Genomic DNA, 18999 nt, shown 5'->3' with positions numbered 1-18999 from the left:
CTGTCATATGCTGAGAAATATAGTAAAATAAAAAATGGAGTTGCCCCAATAGCAGTAAGAGTGAAGTCTGGATAAGAAAAACGCCCCAAAACAAAAAAGGACAAAAAACATCAAAAACACCAAAAAGAAGAGAGGAAGGTGAGGAGGCAAAATACTATCAAACCTTCCTGATAATCCACAACTGGATAATTAACTCAAGGAACTGAGAGTTTCTGGCCCTTGTTGTTAACTGTTAATTCTAATCGACTGTGGACAAACAATCACTATTAGGACCAACATGTTAGTAGCAAAACAACATGGCAGCTTCGCCTTCAGCAAACTGATTAGCTGGTGTTCCCAACAGGTCACACACAGACCATGGTGTGACACTCCCACACCATCGCACAAGCTTGTGACAATGCATTGCACCACCTGATGTGGTCTATGTACTATAAAGTGTAGCGGCTACAGTAAAGATTTTGGGACTTCCAGAGACCTGGATTATGCTGAATGAGCTTTATGTTGTTAGTTTTTTTTTACAGTGTATAACACCTTCTGTTGTTTAGTTAACAAGGTACAAGATTGGTAATGGAACTTCAGACAGTTCATTGACGGCTGCCCAGAAATCTGTTACCTCTATTTTTTGCTCTGTCTCTGTGCTGGCTGATCTGTTTGCTGACTTTGATTTTAGTTTGTTGACATCGTGGCTCTTGCTTTTTTGTTCTCTCCAGCTGGAAGGGGACACCATGTTCCTGGGTATGCCAGATGCAGGCCTTGACTTTGTCTCAAGCAATCAGGTTGGTGTTAATGTGTATGTGTGTGTGTGGTTGTACCTACGTGTGTGTACCCATGTGTGTGTTCCTATGTGTGTAGACCTACGCGTGTTTATGTACATAAGTTTATGTATGTGTGTGTGTGTGAGACAGGTTTGGAATTTCGTCATTTTAGTGGCAAGGCCATTTAGCCTTCACTTTTCTTTTTTTCTTAGGGGCACCAAGGCCATGGAGTAAAATTTGATGATTTACCTTTCAGATTGATATCATAAAATCCTAATTTATGATAAGGCATGGATTATGTATTAAAACATTTTTTAATACCAATATCAAGTTAATGTTTCTCCCAATAGAAATCCCCCCAAATTATGGCATTATATCTCCATTATATAATTATATTAAAGCGAAACTCTCGGCAAAAAGCTACCAAGGCTTTATTTGGGATTGAATATGAGTCAAACCTTCGTGTAAAAGCATAATTACGGCGAAAGAGGCACTTTTAAGATTTACCGTAGTTTCGGTTTTGGGCACATTAATTTTGAACGGGAGAGCTAGGGGCATGACACGCTAGCATCAAAATCGCTATTTTTAGAACACCTGACAGGCAGGAGCATATGGTGAACCGCTCCTCAAGCGTGCCTGTCAGGTCGCACTCGGGATCAACACTTTTTGACTGTCATGATGGCGACGCGCAGGAGACGCAGCAGCTAACGTGAGTAGTTCAAAAACCTTCTTTTTCATAAACTCTGTGTACACAAACAATGTTCTCAGTGCTCTTGTTCATGAGTAGAGACCCTGGTGATGCTACGAGCAAAGTTTCATGTTGTGTCGAGCCTTCTTAGTGTTCTAAAAATAGCGATTTTGATGCTAGCGTGTCATGCCCCTAGCTCTGCCGTTCAAAATTAACGTGCCCAAAACCGAAACTATGGTAAATCTTAAAAGTGCATCTTTCGCAGTAATTATGCTTTTACACGAAGGTTTGACTCATATTCAATCCCAAATAAAGCCTTGGTTGCTTTTTGGCAAGAGTTTCGCTTTAAGCACATTTTTTCAAACAAACAGTTGTAGAATAACCAACAGGTGACCATTGATGTGTGGAGTGAATTTGGTGACACTACACTGAATAATAGTGAAGTTACTTAATATTTTTTGTAGTATTTCTTTTTGGTGTTGCACTTTGTAGACGGTTCCTGTGCCCTCGTCTCACAGATGGCTGACCATAGAGACCAATGTTATTTGTCCAGCCCGGAGGACCACTCGTTTTGACGAAAATATGGTTGTAGCTCGTTGTCTACCTTACTACGGTAGGAAAGAGTCGTCGTTTGTGTTTTAACAATGTTTCCCTTATGAGTTATTGATTCGGGAAGTTCGAATCTGTGGCACAAAGGCCACTGTGGCCGTCCAAAGATTTTTTTTTCATGGGGTATCAAGGCCAAAGACAGAGAAAACGAAAGATGGATGAATGGAGACAGAGAGTTAATGCCCAATGAACTTGTCTCCCTCACATTTCCTGGTTTGAACTCAGTATGTTGAATGAGAATGGTTTCCAAGTTGGCTGTCCTATCTGCAGGACACAGTGAGACAAACTCCTTTTTGTGACCTGTGAGCAGACACCTTAGATATGATGTCTTTAAGACACTACATTCTTACTTACTTACTATCAGGAATGCCTTTGAAATTCCTATAGGAAAGCTCTGATGAAGAGACCCTATTAAACAATGGTGCATTACGTACACTGTACAGTTTAAGGTATCCGTGGTGAGCAGAAGAAATGTTGCCAATGTTGAGATTATTTCACAGTGTTGTGCATTATTGATACTATAGAGCAGATTTTTGTTAACACTCTCTTAATTTCAGTTACATCAAACCAACTATTCCTCTTATCCTGTTCCACAAATCAATACCACTTACTGCACTTCACCTGAGGCACATAAAGGTTTACAATGATTTTTCTCTCAATAAGCTTTCTCTTTTCTTGTACAAATAGAGAACTAATGCAGTTCTGTGTGGGATTATTGAGCAGTGCACATAGATAGATATATTTTATCAAATGCAATCCTGACTTTAAAGGTTGTTCCTTGATCAGGGTGTTTACATAGAATGAGGTTGCTCAGTAACTAATTGTACACTTTCAATCAATTCAATTTACTTTTATTGCCAGTTTTTAAGGCTTTAATCAAGGGCTGAATGAAATTATATTACTTATACTCTAAATAGGGCTGTAATGACACACGTATCGAAACCGAAAACGCACTACTCAGATCCTCGAACCTGTCTCACGGTGTGAGAAGGCAGAATTGTGACAAAACTTACATTCCAGATCCAGCCCTATGAACTATAAGTAGCCCTTTCACACTTAAAGACGAACTGCTGTGTAATTCACACAGAAAGCCGGCACTGCGGCCCCTAAAGAGACGTGACGGTGCAAAAATTATATAATTACATAATCACCATCAGTAAACTGGATGCTCTCTGACTCTGTCACTCGTGAGGACAGAGGGTGTTTTCCGGGGGAAATTGCACTCAAGTTTCAGTCCGGAGGGCTGACCATTGCGGAGATTTTTTTTTATCACACTTGGTGAGTTAAAGTTATTTGCCAGTGACAGACGCTGTTTTTCGGGCAGAAATGTGACGAGGAGTCAGTAGGACAGGCGAGAGGATGGGCGCTTTATTTAGTTGAGTGAGGGCCCTTTGTAAGTTATCAGACTGCACACGCCCTCCATTCACGCAGCCTGCTTATCCATTCACACTGGTTCAGTTTGCCAATACTGCGCTTCTGATACTATCAGAGGAGTATTTTATACAGAAGTTATTGAAATGTTACGTAGATAAAATGTTTTATTTAGAAAAAAATAATAATCGAGGTTTGTATCAAACCGTGGGTCAAAAAAATGAGTTTGGTGTATTGTTACAGCCCTAACTCTAAATTATAGCTCTAAATCTAAGCTCTTAGTTCTGTATGTATTTATCAGAAAGAGATGAAAGCTATCACTTGATCAAATAAAGGTTATTGTTCAGTGCTGTCTCGTGTTCATTCTTGACCACTTGCTATTAGTGCTGTGCGATATGGACAAAATTTTAAATCATGATATAGCTAATTTTATATCCCGATAACGATATATATCCCGGCGTGTCTTTAAGTGGTAGAAAAGATTAGATTTTTTCATTCATTCATTGCCTTCTCCTCTGTCTCCACCATGCTGCTTTGCCTCTGTTTACTCCCGAGCGACCGGTGCTGGAAACGAGTCCTTGCAGGTGACGTGAAAATGCTACCACAAAGCAGCAGAGTTGCTGCAGTTACATTCACTTTCATACAATAAACTTGTTTTGAACTCAAAATTTCGATATCCATTGGTCATTCCGACGTTGAGTTGGGCTTTAGACGGCGTATTAAATTACAACAGTGGCGTACGTTAATGTAAGTGTAGCAACACTGCTAATCAAGTAGCCTACATGTTAAAATTACTATATAAACAACAGAGGCTTATATCTTACGGTAGACATTTTTATATTGCACTATGATATATCGTAATATCGCACAGCTCTACTTGCTATGCTTCGAGATCTAATCGCACTCCCGATTTCTAAAGAGCGAAGTGCAAAGACAAATTTAAATCTGAGGTGCATTGTAGCCAGATGTTGACAAACATGTAAACGCATCCATCTCCCCACACCATGCGTCCTATTATGTAATCTTTACTCTGGGAATGTCACGGTATGAAAATTTCATGCCGCGGTAATAGTGACCAAAATTATCACGGTTATCGTATATCATGGTATTTTTAAAATGTCTTCAAAATGTTGAAAAAACACTGATACACTGATAGACTGAAATAATCTCACCAAGATTTACAGTCCCTGACAAAAGTCTTGTCACTTATCCAAGTTGTAGGAACAACAAATAATAACTTGTCTTGTAGTGGATCAATTGGAATCAGAAATGGCTTATATGAAAGGCAAATGCCCCTAGATTATGCTTATTATACCAAAACAAAGTTGTGTATCATTCGTTGAATTTTATCATTTAATTAGGACAGAAAGGTCAGATTTTGCTTGGACAAAAGTCTTGTTGCATACAAAAATAATGTACTGTAGAAATGATACTTTATTTTGAATACACAAACATGCTACAATAACATCAGAACGTAAAGCCATGGTGCCTTGGGAAAAATAATTAATATCGTGTATGACTTCCATGAGCTTGGAGGACTGCATCCATACGTCTCGGCAATGACTCAAATAACTTATTGATGAAGTCATCTGGAATGGCAAAGAAAGCAGTCTTGCAGGACTCCCAGAGTTCATCAAGATTCTTTGGTTTTTATCTTCCAAGCCTCCTCCTTCATCTTACCCCAGACATAGTCAAAAATGTTCATGTCTGGTGACTGGCCTGGCCAATCCTGGAGCACCTTGACCTTCTTCACTTTCAGGAACTTTGATGTGGAGGCTGAAGGATTAGAAGGAGTGCCATCCCGCTGAAGAATTTGCCCTCTCTTGTGGTTTGGAATGTAATGGGTAGCAAGAACTTCTTGATACTTATGGCTGTTGATGTTGCCATCCACTCTGCAGATCTCTCGCACACCCCCATACTGGATGTAACCCCAAACCATGATTTTTCCTCCACCAAACTTGACTGTTTTCTGGGTGAATCTTGGATTCATGCGGGTTCCAACAGGTCTTCTGCAGTATTTGCGGCAATTGGGATGCAGTGCAATGGATGATTCATCAGAAAAATTTACCTTCTGGGGGAGTCACGTGATCAACTGGACAAGATGGCAGCCTGAGAGAATTGCTCCCGGCCCGGCCTTGCCATATAGTTGTTCTAATAGTATTCTATTTGGACTTTTTTTGGTGGTTTAAAGTTGCTTATGACTTATGACTACGAGAGGCAACCGACAGGAAGTTGAGGCCGTCGCTGAATCTGTGCTGGAGAAGCATCGGGCCTTTCTCGAGCCACAGCTAACTGAGATGCTAGCTCAGATCCACAGGTGGGGAGGGAGACCGACGTGATATTGACCGCTATCCAGGCGGAGCTAACAGCGCTAACTGCAACCCTCGGCTCTACGAGAGAAGATGTTAAGGTACTAAAGACCACGGTCGAGGCTAACCCCCAATTTCCACTGGATACGTCTCCGCTGCGTTGCGTCTCCGCCACGCCAGCGGAGCAAATACGTTTCACTTTAGTCAATGTGTCAATCTCCACCAGGTCCGCTGCGCTGCGTATCCGCTCCGTCCCAGCTCCGGCAGTCCGGAGCCCTCCGGAACAGATACGCAGGACTTCTATATCTGGGCGGATGCCGGAGCACGACGCAGCAATTCAGCTGAATTTAGCACCGAGCAGACAGGAAGTCAAGTGCTAAAATAACAAACAGCATCCGGTTACCTTTCAAAATAAAACACTCGGTGTTGACACCAGCACACAAATCTCAAAAAAGAGACCACCACAAGCTCTTCTGCCGATCCCTCGGTCGGGAACACTTCGTGTTATTGTTCTTAATAACACAGACCTGTAACTGCGGTCGTGAGTGATCATGTGATTATCGCGGGAACTCCTCTGCCTCGTGAGCCAGCTGTCTACCGTACTGCGCCGCAGCGGACTCAAACCGCAACCGGTGGGGATTGCCGGACGGCGGACGGCGGAGCAAAACCGGATCGGAGATGCAACGCATCGGACACGTATCCAGTGGAAATTGAGGGTAACACTGACACGCTGGAAGACCACAGCCGAACCCTGCATGCTTATGGAAGCTAAGTCAGCAGACCTGGAGGACCGCAACAGGCGATGTAATATTCGGGTTATCGGTCTGCTCCAACGCAATACCTTTCGAACTCCCTCCCGAAATGGTTTCCCACCCTTGACGGCCACAATATTGAGATTATGAGAGCACACCGGATCTACAGCGACTGTGCTAGCAACCGAGGAATTAACCGCACTCTCATCTTTAACGCACTACAGTACTCGACCCGTCAAGCTATCCTGGCTGCGTCCAGGAAGGCCCCGCTCTCCATCAACGGACGAAAGATACGTTTTTCACCCGACTACAGCAGTTTCATTGTCAAGTGCCGCCAGGCCATGCACCAGGCTATGACCACAGCGCGAGCTAAAGGCCTGGATTTCTTCCTCATTTGCCATGCCACGCCAAAGGTCAAGGACGGGGCTCAGTACTAGGGGTGGTGAAAAAAATCGATTGTTCATTAATTGAGATTATAATATTGACGATTATGATTCGATTATTAAATTTCCAAAAATCCTCTTACTGGCTTCCGCTACATGGTCCACAGTCTGGAGCCAAGATATGTTATTCCATCCCGGAGCTTTTTCACACTTAAATCGATTCCAAATCTTATCAAGGAGACAAACCTTGCAAGTGTCCCTCAACTCTGCTCACAGGGTAGCAATAACCTGCGATGCCTGGATATCCAGAGCTACAGTCTCATATGTGACTGTTACATCTCATTATGTCAGCAGTTAATGGAAGCTAATGTCCTACGTACTTCAGACGAAAGCTATGGATGATAGCCACACAAGCGCAAATATGTGTGAGTTTCTCAAAGCAATAGCAGACGAGTGGGGAATAGAGAAACACGCCCTGGTTCTCGTCACCAACAATGCTTCTAACATGAGTCCGGCTGCTGAGCTTGGTAGCTTTCTTTTAACAGTGAAACACTACATTTAAAACAAATGTAAAAAATAATAATTTTGATATTACAGTTACACTATACAATATTGAAGGTGCTGTGAGGTGTTACTCAAAAGAGAAGTAAAATAATTCAGCAGCTGACTGATGTTAAATGGAAGATCAATAATCGTTAATAATCGAAAAGCGATTTGTAATCGAATCGAGACTTCAATAATCGGAATCGAATCGGGAAATTGGGCCGATTAACCACCCCTACTCAGTACAGGGCCTTCACTTCTCCTAGTGAAGCGGAGGATTTCGTTGAGGCTGCTCTGGACCCCCAATGTTTCCTTCTGAGCTATGACCACCTTGGTATCAGCTTCATGGTTTGTGCAAAGTAATACAGTTTGTTTGTTTTCTTATCATATATGCTGAGTGTTTTGTTTTGTTCTTGTACATTCTGACTACACTGGGCATTACTGTTGAGCTATATATCTTAATATTAGAACTTAGGTTGCTATTCACTACTCTGGCTGGGCTGGCTGTTCCCTTGCTGCCCTGTATCCTTTTCGATCGCAGACCTAATCCACCGTTTTTTTTCTTCAGTTTCATTTTCTTTGTGTTTTGTGTCTATGTCGAGTTTATGTTATGTAGTGGGGGACTGGACTGTAGGTGTACTTATGTTGGAGTTGAACCACATGGAGGGCTTTATTGCTTTTTTCTCTGTGACTATTCACAGAACATCTTTCATGGGTTATGGGTGAACTAAACATTTTGGTGTGGAATTGTGGTGGACTGAATGCTCCTCATAAGCGTGCTAGTGCCCTCGGTCTGTTTAAGAAGAAGAATGTGGACATTGCATTATTACAGGAGACGCATTTGCTGAAAGCAGACACCGGCCGTCTTGCTAATAGATTTTACCATACTGTAGCATTTTCCTCTGCGGACTCAAAAACTACGGGTGTTTCCATTGTAGCTAGACGTAATCTACCAGTTAAGGTCTTGTCATCCTGTGCGGATGATAGGGGTAGGATTGTTATTGCTAGGGTAGAATTTCAAACAAGAAAGATACCTCTCGTTTCGGCGTATGCCCCCTAATGTGTTTGAGAGTAATTTTTACAATTTAATTACAACCAAAATGTTAGAGCTGACAGACTATTCTTTTGTTGTAGGTACTGATTTCAATGCAGTATGGGATAGATAGACAGATAGACAGATAGATAGACTTTATTGATCCCAAGCTGGGAAATTCCGGTGTAGCAGCAGCATTATACACAGAGACAATAACAACACAATGAAATAAGAGGAACAACCTAGACATTTTAAATAGCAATAGAAAAAAGTAATGTACAAAATGTATAAAAGTGTATAAACAAGCAGAGTAATTGTAGTGCAAGATAAAGTATAAGGTGCGGTGAACAGATTGTATAAAACCAAAGTGCGTAGAGACTTCGTGTTATGACCATAGTGTTAGCTGTAATTATTGTACAGTGTGATGGCATGTGGCAGGAAAGATTTCCTGTATCTGTCTCTTCGACAGCGGAGCTGCAGCAGTCTGTGAGAGAAGGTGCTCCGCTGTCTGTCTACTGTGTGATGGAGAGGGTGCTGATCATTGTCCATGATGGATAACAGTTTGCTCAGCGTTCTCCTCTCCACCACAGTCTCAAAAGACTCCAACCTGAGACCAAGTACAGAGCCAGCCTTCTTGATGATTTTATCAAGTCTGTTAGTGTCGCTGGCTCTGATGCTGCTGCCTCAACACACAGCAGCAAAGAAAATGACGCTGGAAACAACAGACTGGTGAAAGATCTCCAACATCTTGCTGCACGTACATTGAAGGATCTCAGCTTCCTCAGGAAATAGAGTCTGCTCATCCCCTTCTTGTACACAGCCTCAGTATTAGATTTCCAGTCTAGTCTGTTGTCGATCACCACTCCCAGGTATTTGTAGTCCTCAACCTCTTCCACCACCTCCCCTCTGATCCGTAGTGGCTGTGAAGGCATCTTCTTCCTCCTGAAGTCGATCACCATCTCTCTGGTCTTGTCGACATTCAGCCTCAGATGATTCTGTTCGGACCACTCTACAAAGCCGTCTACCAGTGTCCTGTACTCACCCTCCTCTCCCTCCATTATACACCCAACAACAGCTGAGTCGTCAGAACATTTCTGCAGGTGACATGACTCAGAGTTGTGCTGAAAGTCAGTGGTGTATAAGGTGAAGAGGAAGGGCGAAAGCACAGTTCCATGTGGAGCCCCTGTATCACTGACCACCACATCAGACAGAACACTGCCCAGACGGAAAAGCTGTGGCCTGCCTGCCAAGTAGTCAGTAATCCAGGAAATCTTTTTGTCATCAACTCCTATCACCTGCAGCTTCTCACCCAGTAGCAGAGGTTGAATGGTGTTAAAAGCACTGGAGAAATTAAAGAATGTGATCCTCACAGTGCCTCCTCCACCATCCAGATGCATATGGGCTCGTTGCAGCAGGTAGATGACAGCATCATTGACTCCTAAATGGGGCTGATAGGCAAATTGCAAAGGGTCCAGAAATGTCCTCACCTGTGGCCTCAGCTTGGCTAAGACCAGTCTCTCCAGGACCTTCATCACATGAGATGTGAGGGCAACTGGTCTGTAGTCTGCCGGGTCGGATGGCCTCGACTTCTTGGGGACTGGAACCAGGCAGGACTTACAACTTAGACAGGATCCGGTTCAAGATAGGTCAGGTGCATCGGCTTTGGGAGAGCAGGGTCTGGCCACAAAATCTCTTAAAGCTTGGGCTACCAATTTGGGACTTACGGATATATGGCGATTAATTAATCTGCTAAGGACTACACTTTTTTTTCTGGCAGACATAAATCTTTTTCCAGGATAGATTATCGTTTTACTTCTCCTCAGCTTTTTCACTCCATTAGTGCTGCAGTTTTACTGCCGATGGCTTTGTCAGACCACAAAGGCGTCTTCTGCTCTGTGAACATGAGTTGCTTATCCAAGCGTGCAGCTAGATGGCACTTCAATACCTTGTTACTGAAAAACACAGCCTTTGTCAGTCAGTTCGTCTCAGGATTTAGGGAATTTATTGATTTTAATGCTGGTTCCGTAGAGGATCCCAGAGTCTTTTGGGAAGCGATAAAGGGCTTCATCAGGAGCAATACAATATTAATTAGTTCTAATGTAAATCCAGGTCCCTCCAGCTGCATAACCTGAAAGCAGAATTCTTTAGGTTGGATTCTATTTTGCAGTTTTGTTTTACTGAGCAGGTGGCTTTACAGCGTACTTTGGTAAAAAAAAGGAAATTAACAGTATTATGAAGCAGCAATCTAAGTTTCAGATTCACAGGACCAGACAACGATACTATTTTCACGGCGCTAGGCCTAGTCACCTTTTGGACATGAGGATTAGGTCTAGTGATAGCTTTGCAGATATCCCTGCTATTAAATCCGCGAATGGTAAACTAAGCACCGACCCCGTACAGATTAATGGTATATTTCACGCTTTTTACTCCAAAGATAAAGACCCCACTGAATGCTCCAGCTACCGTCCGCTTAGTCTTCTAAACTCTGATCTAAAGGTCTTTGCTAAGCTTCTTGCCTGCCGCCTGGAGTCCCATATGCCATCGTTGGTCAGTTCTGATCAAACAGGCTTCATTAAATCAAGGCTGGCAGCTGATAATGTGAGGTGTCACCTTCACATCATTGATGACGCGACTAACAATAGCGCTCCTATATCGGTGCTTTCGCTTGACGCCATGAAAACCTTTGACCAGTTAGTGGTCAACTAGTCAAACCTTTTCTGCTCTCTTTCCAGTTTCTAGGTCCTCACGCCAGGGCTGTCCGTTGAGTCCTGCCCCGTTCACCACACCAGTTGTCTTTGTATGCGGACGACATTTTAGTTTTTTTGGAACACCCTGCTTAGTCGTTGCCACCTCGTTTATCCATATGTGAGGAATTTGGAAATATGTCCGGCTTCAGAATTAACTGGTCCAAATCTGCCCTCCTGCATCTGAATGACTCGGCCAAAACATCTGTCCTTCCAGCTATCGTTCCTGTAGTGCAGCAGTTCAGATATTTGGGAATTGAAATCTTTCCCTCGTTAAATCAGATTGTTAAGTATAACTATTCTCTCGCCCTGAACAATGTCCTGAGGGACATGGACCGGTGGAATAGGCTCCCTATTTCTATTAGAGCACGGGTCTCTATTATAAAAATGAATGTTATAGATAGATAGAATTACTTTAATGATCCCAGACTGGGAAATTATTGTGTTACAGCAGTAGTGGGTCAGCAAATAAAACACTTTGTACATAACATAAATAGAATCCAATATATACATAGTGTATATATACAGTGCACAGTGTGCTATAAACAATAAACAATAATAATATATACAACAAAACAAAATATGCAAAATATACTATGACAATAATAATATATACAACAAAACAGTAGAGAGACCAGAGTTCTCTGTCAGGCAGAGGTGAGAGAGTTATTGTATAAAGTGATGGATTGTGGCAGGAAAGATTTCCTGTATCTGTGGCTACGACAGCGAAGCTGAAGCAGCCTTCCGGAGAAGGTGCTCCGCTGTCTGACCAGTGTGAGGTGGAGAGGGTGGAGAGGATTATCCATGATGGATAACAGTTTTTTCAGTGTCCTCCTCTCCACCACAGCCTCCAGAGTGTCCTGTTTGCAGCCAATCACAGAGCCAGCCTTCTTGATCAGTTTGTTGAGTCTGTTGGTGTCGCTGGCTCCAATGCTGCTTCCCCAACAAACCACAGCAAAGAAAAGTACAGTGGCCACCACAGACTGATAAAAGATCTCCAACATCTTGCTGCACACGTTGAAGGATCTCAGCTTCCTCAGGAAGTAAAGTCTGAGTCTCAGTGTTAGATCTCCAGTCCAGTCTGTGGTTGATGGTAACACCCAGGTACTTGTAATCCTCCACCGCCTCCACATCCTTTCCCAGAATGCACAGAGATTGGAAAGCCGTCTTCCTCTTCTTCCTGAAATCTATCACCATCTCTCTGGTCTTGCTGATGTTCAGCCGCAGGTGATTCTGTCCAGTCCACTCCACAAAGTTGTCTACCAGTGCCCTGTACTCCTCCTCCTGTCCCTCACTTATACACCCAACAACAGCCGAGTTGTCAGAAAACTTTTGCATCTGACACGAACCGGTGTTGTACTGAAAGTCAGTGGTGTATAAGGTGAACAGGAAAGGAGACAGTACAGTCCCCTGTGGAGCTCCTGTATCACTAACCACCGCATCAGACAGAACACTGCCCATACGGACAAACTGTGGCCTGCCTGTCAGGTAGTCAGTAATCCAGGAGATCATTGTGTCGTCTACACCCATCACCCGCAGCTTCTCCCCCAGTAGCAGTGGCTGAATGGTGTTAAAAGCACTAGAGAAATCAAAGAATGTGATTCTCACAGTACCTCCTCCACCATCCAGGTGCGAATGGGCTCGTTGCAGCAGGTAGATGACAGCGTCATCAACTCCCAAGTGGGGCTGGTAAGCAAATTGCAGAGAGTCTAGCAGGGCTTTCACCTGCGGCCTCAGGTTGGCCAAAACCAGTCTCTCCAGCACCTTCATGACGTAAGATGTGAGGGCCACTGGTCGATAGTCATTGAGGTCTGATGGTGTCGACTTCTTTGGAACAGGAACCAGGCAGGAAGTCTTCCAAAGCACCGGTATTCTCTCCTGACCAAGGCTCAGGTTGTAGAGGTGTTGTAGGACAGGAGACAGCTGGTTGGCACATGTCTTCAGGATCCTGGGGCTGATACCGTCAGGGCCTGCAGCCTTCTGCTGGTGGAGTCTCTCCAGCTGTCTCCTAACCTGGCCTGCATTCACAGTCATGCGGAGGAGGCTGCTGGTGTCTTCAGTGAAGGACGAGGAGAAGGAGGAGGAGGTGAAGGAGGAGGAGAAGAAGGAGAGGTGCTGCACAGGAGAGCTCACATCAGAGGAGTGAGGGAGAAGGGGAGGAAGCATTTGGGGCAGTGAGGGTGTGTGGGGGTCTGGAGGTGTCAGGGAGACGACAGAAGGCTGTGAGCTGAATCTATTGAAGAATCTGTTCAGCTCGTTTGCCCTCTCCAGGCTGCCCGATGACTGTCTGCCGCTCACCTTACACCCAGTGATCTGCTTCATACCAGTCCACATTCCTCACATTGTTCTGCTGGAGTTTGGCCTCCAGCTTCCTCCTGTAGGCATCTTTACAGGCCCTCAGCATATCCCTGAGTTCATGCTGCACTCTCCTCAGTTCTTCCCTGTCTCCAGACCTGAACGCCCTCTTCTTCTTGTTAAGAAGGGCTTTCAGGTCATTGGTGATCCACGGCTTATTATTAGGGAAGCAGCGTACAGTCCGGGTTGGCATGGTGGTGTGTTCACAGAACCTGATGTATTCTGTGATGCAGTCGGTCATGCTGTCGAGATCCTCTCCATGTGGCTCAACAAGTGCATCCCAGTCTGTCGACTCAAAGCAGTCCTGTAGTGCGTCAGCAGCCTCCTGAGTCCACCTCCTCACGCTCCTAGTGTGGACAGGCTGCTGCTGAACAAGGGGGATATACTTAGGGGTCAGCAGGACCAGGTTGTGGTCAGATCTTCCAAGAGGGCTGTGGGACTGTATGCATCCTTAGCATTTGCATACAACAGATCCAGTGTGTTACAGTCTCTGGTGGGGCAGTCAACATACTGGTGAAATGTTGGAAGGGTTTTGTCCAGTGAGACGTGATTAAAATCCCCAGTGATGACAATAAATGCGTTAGGATGCTGCGTCTGTATCTGGGCAACAGCGGAGTGGATGACGTCACAGGCCAGCGCTGCATCAGCTGAAGGAGGAACGTACACACCGATAATGATGGCGGACGTGAATTCCCGGGGCAAATAATAAGGCCTCATCCCCACAGTCAACAGTTCAATGTCCGGGGTACAGAGACGTTTCTTCATGTTTTATGTTTTACCCAGGATTAATTTTGTCAGCTCTATGGTCCCTCTTCCTCCTCCATCTGACTACTGGACCAGACTTCGTTCTGCAACCACCAAATTTATCTGGAATCGTAAACGTCCGTGCCTGAAATTGTCTACTCTACAGAGGAGGAGGGAGGATGGTGGTATGACCGTTCCTAATTTTGAATTTTACTCCTGGTCGTTCGTGCTCAGGCCCCTGCTCTCCTTGTTTGATCCACATTTTTCTGTATCCTGGCGTGTGTTATAAGTTAACACAGTGGATCCTTGGACGCTTCAGGATATTCTTTTCATTAATTAGTCCAAAAAACAATGTCAATTACGTTTCGGTCCTATTATTTCCCATCTAGTGAAGGTTTGGAGATTAGCAGAAACACACTGCCATATTTCTTGCAAGTGGCACAGTTTTTCTCCATTGTTTAATAATAAAGCACTGTTCACTATCTTAAAGACATTTATAATGACCAGGCGTTACTCTCTTTCTCAGATATTAAGGATGCATTCAGTCTGCCAGGTTCCTCCTTTTTCTTTAATTTACAATTAAGATCGGCACTCAGGGCTCATGGTGTCCCCTGGCAAAATTCCTTACCTACTCACCCACTCCGCGAACTGTTCATTAAACATGCCAGAAATAAGGGGATGGTATCCAAGATCTATCATTTTTTGTTGGTAACAGACCTTGTCAAGCTCCCGATAGAAAGGGTTTGGGAAAGTGACTGTCCTGATATAACTCAAGGTTTTAAATGGGGTGGTGTATGGTCCAGTATAAATGAAGCATCTCGTAAACCAGACCATCAGCACATTCATTTTAATTTCTTACATAGAACATATCTGACCCCTGTTAGACTTCATCACATGAAGGTTATTAATAATCCCTTGTGTAACCTGTGCTCATTACAGGCTCGGGTTACGTTTATTCACATGTTTTGGGACTGCCTCCCTGTGGGTCAATTTTGGAGCAACGTCACATGCAAACTGTCTGCATTGTTACAAATAACAGTACCTGTATCTGCAAGTGTGTTGGTCCTGAACGATCGGTCAACTCTCCCTCTTTCCAAACTAAATAAGCGTGTCGTTTTTTGCTGGGTTGACTGCAGCCAAGAAAATGATTGCTACCCGGTGAAAGCCGCCACATTCTCTTACTGTCAAGGCTTGAATCCTCTCTTTTCTGGACGTTATATATTTGGAGCTCTCCACAGGCCGAATCAATGGTGCCAACGAGCGGACTCTTAACTCCTGGCGCTCTGCTGCTGTTTCTTGAAAGACATGTTGTAACCTCCCTGCTATTGGCTCTCCTATTTTTGTTTTCCTGGTTGTCTATTTTCCCCTGTTCTTGTCCTGTGTGTGTGTATGTGTGTGTGTGTGTGTTTTTGTATGTTTATGTTTGTGTTTCTGTATGTTTATGTATGTATGTTGTTTTTTTTTGTGCGTTATATTCTGTTGTTTTCTTTGATTGTCTCATTGCTGTACTATTATTATTATTATTATTATTATTATAATTTTATTTATTTATTTTTTTGTTTTTCTTTATTGCCAATGTTTGTCAAGCTCCCTCGGCACGTTCCCCTGTCTAGGGCCATGTTTGTTGTTTGTCATGCATAATGGTAATAATAATAATTTAAAATAAATCAAATTTGATCACAAAAAAAGAAAAATTAACCTTCTGCAACTTTTCAGTTGTCCATCCTTTCCGCAAGCTGTGGGCCTTGGCAAATGCAACACGATTCTTTTGTTGTCTTCTGTTTAATGCTGGTTTGTGAGCAGTAATTTGGCCATGGAGACCATTGCGTGAGAGAATTTGACAAACTGTTCTTGTAGATACTGGGGTTTTTGGTGACCAGTTCTTATGTAGCTCTAATGCATTTGAAAAAGGGCTGGCCCTGGACTGCCGAAGCAACAAATGGTCCTCTCGAACAGTTGTCTTACGGGTAGGGATGCATCGATTGCCATTTTTTGGGCCGATTCCGATTTCCGTTTTTTCATGGAGTTTGATCTGCCGATACCGATTTTAGCTGATTCCGATTTCATTTTTTCAAACCACTTTACACAGAGAGATTTATTTTCTATCTTTTCTTTGATAGAACATTTTAACATAGAAATACAATCAACTTATCAGTTGTCTAATTTAAGGTGCAATATCAAAATACTATGCCTCCAAGTGTGGGACATTCACATACTTCTAAATGCACTGTAATCGCTATAAAATAGACCTTTAGAAATTATAGTGTAAGAATTTCAATAATTTATAAATTATTAGATACATAAATAAAAGTTTAAATGAATTAAAAAACTATCTGGGGCCAAGAACTGTTGCCAATGTGTAATGGGGCTCCTTCTCTATGTCACTAAACCTTCTCCATACTGCCTTCAAGAAGGTGGCTTTTGTAGTGCCCACTCCTAAGTCTGTATCAGCTCTTTTCTCCAAAAACAGTTTCAGCACGGTGATGGCTGGAATGATGTCTGCAGCTGTTGTTGCCGATGAACTTGTTTCCTTTGTAAGTTCTTCGAAAAGAGCGAGGAGAGTGATCACGTTCTCAATTAACCTCTACTGGTGCGGAGTGAGAGTGACAGGTAGCTCATGCTCCATAGTTCATAAGCTAGCAGAGGAGGTTGACTTGTCTCAGTGCTAGCTGTAGCTTGGCGTTTACCTTTAGCTGGTTGATGTTGGTTTAAGTGTCGGATGAGATCAGTTGTCTCTCCACGCCCAACTTTGTCCTTGCAGGTGTTGCATGTTGCATACTTATTGTCTTCTTCACTCACACTTAATAATTTCCATACAGCTGACATGTTGTAATCCGCGAGGTAGGGCTGCTCGATTATGGCAAAAATCATAATCAGGATTATTTTGATTGATATTGTAATCACAATTATTAAAGATGATTATTTATTGATTTGAGAACAAGCACTTATTGAACTTTGAACTCTTGTATTTATTTTAACACGATAAGTTTGACCTGAAAAACAAGAAGAATGCAAATAAATAAGAGAAAAATAGATCAATAAAATGAATTAAATAATGTGTAAAATAAAAGATAAACACTGTCCCATTGCGGCTCGACCATAGGTCCGTTGTGGTGGCAAAATATAATGCTGTTGACACTTCTCTTGCAACTTTTCCGCGACATACGTCATAAAGAGCAGGCAGTGCAATTCTGCTGATATGGCGACGTGATGGTAACACATACCGCTTGTCCAATGTGTTAATCAGTTTATTGAACCCCGGGTCGCTAATGTTGTTGATAGGGCACATGTCTTTGGCAGTCATGTATGAGACGGCATCCGTTATTTCTTTATGCCTGTGGGAGCTGGGTGGATATGCGGTGGCATTGTAAAGTGTGTCCTTAACTGAGAACCGTGTCGCGGTGGCAGGAGTCGAGGATCTTTTCATTTTTGAATTTTTTTGTTCCTTTACTACTTTGTCATGTCTTACTCTGTGTGTGGACTTTAAATGGCTAAACACATTGGTCGTGTTCCCTTGAGGTGCAGACACAGTCACGTGACATATCTTGCACAGTATCTTCATTTGTTCCGAGTCAGACTCCTCGAAACTGAAGTGTTTCCACACCACAGAATTTGCTTTACCTTTCTTCCTGACCAAAAGCTGCATTTCTGCCATTTTCTACTGTCGTCTTCTACACGTTTTTTTCAAAACACGCACTGGCAATACGCACTGGCAATATGCACTGGCAATACGCACCGGCGTGGCTGAAAGCGAAAATTTTCAGGCGGGGGGTGGGGTGGAGTGGAGCGCACAGGTGGAGATGGAAGGGTTTGCTGCATTTACCACACAAGACACGGCGTGCAGCAGAATGATCGTTTTATTACGATTATCTTATTTTCATGGTCGAGGGAAGCCAAAATCGAAATCGAAATTGAAATTCAATTAATCGCCCAGCCCTAACGCGAGGTCTACTCTACGGTGGCACAACAACGACAAATCAGAAAACGCAAATCAGAAAACACAAACGCAAATCAGAAAACACAAATGCAAATCAGAAAACACAAATGCAAATCAGAAAACACAACGGCCAATCAGAAAACACAAACGCAAATCAGAAAACACAAACGCAATTCAGAAAACACAACAGCAAATCAGAAAACACAACGGCAAATCAAACGCAAATCAGAAAACACAACGGCAAATCAGAAAACACAAATGCAAATCAGAAAACACTACAACATTAACCAAACCGGAAAAGGTAGGTACCCTCGGGCGACAGGAATCGTCGCTGATTGGACTGGTCTGTCCTTTGAAACGGAAAGACATGGTTTACATGATTTCAAAATGAGAGCGCTACAAGTGACGACTTACGTGTTGCTATTAAAGAATATTTTGATGCAAGACATGGATATGATGATGTTTGATGTTTTATGATGTTTTACCTATTTCGGCCATAAGCGATCATATTGACCGCACATCATTTTGCACGGTTTGCTGCTTTCATTATCTCTTGTCTCTAACTTTGTTAGCAGTTAAATACCTTATTGATTGACTCAATTGGGTATTTACAGCTTTTATTGATTACTTTGATGCAGCAGTCAACTCAAACTCCACATTTTCAAAACAGTTAACACACAGGCCGAAACAGTGGCACTCATGGTCAAAATGACTCATTTTGTTTGCAAAAGGCTCTAACCGTGCCAAAACATTTAAAATATGCAACAAAAGCTAAT

The 18999-nt window shown here is 43.1% G+C and overlaps 1 protein-coding gene across 5 annotated transcripts in view; it reads left to right on the top strand.

Moving 5' to 3' along the window:
• Window positions 1–18999, top strand: part of tox (thymocyte selection-associated high mobility group box) — a 163139-nt gene that overhangs the window by 41150 nt on the left and 102990 nt on the right. For 4 of the 5 annotated variants that reach the window (XM_030403187.1, XM_030403189.1, XM_030403191.1 and 1 more), the window contains exon 2: window positions 711–776. The exons of the other annotated variant lie outside the window; for it this stretch is intronic. In XM_030403187.1, the coding sequence (XP_030259047.1) occupies window positions 711–776 (66 nt within the window). The remainder of the gene's footprint in view (window positions 1–710; window positions 777–18999) is intronic. 5 annotated transcript variants of the gene reach the window in all.

The sequence above is a fragment of the Sparus aurata genome, chromosome 21, assembly GCF_900880675.1.
Source record: "Sparus aurata chromosome 21, fSpaAur1.1, whole genome shotgun sequence".
In the NCBI taxonomy this organism is placed as follows: Eukaryota; Metazoa; Chordata; class Actinopteri; order Spariformes; family Sparidae; genus Sparus; species Sparus aurata.
The sequence above is the reverse complement of the archived record's forward strand: the minus strand, read 5'-3'. Positions and strand labels throughout refer to the sequence as shown.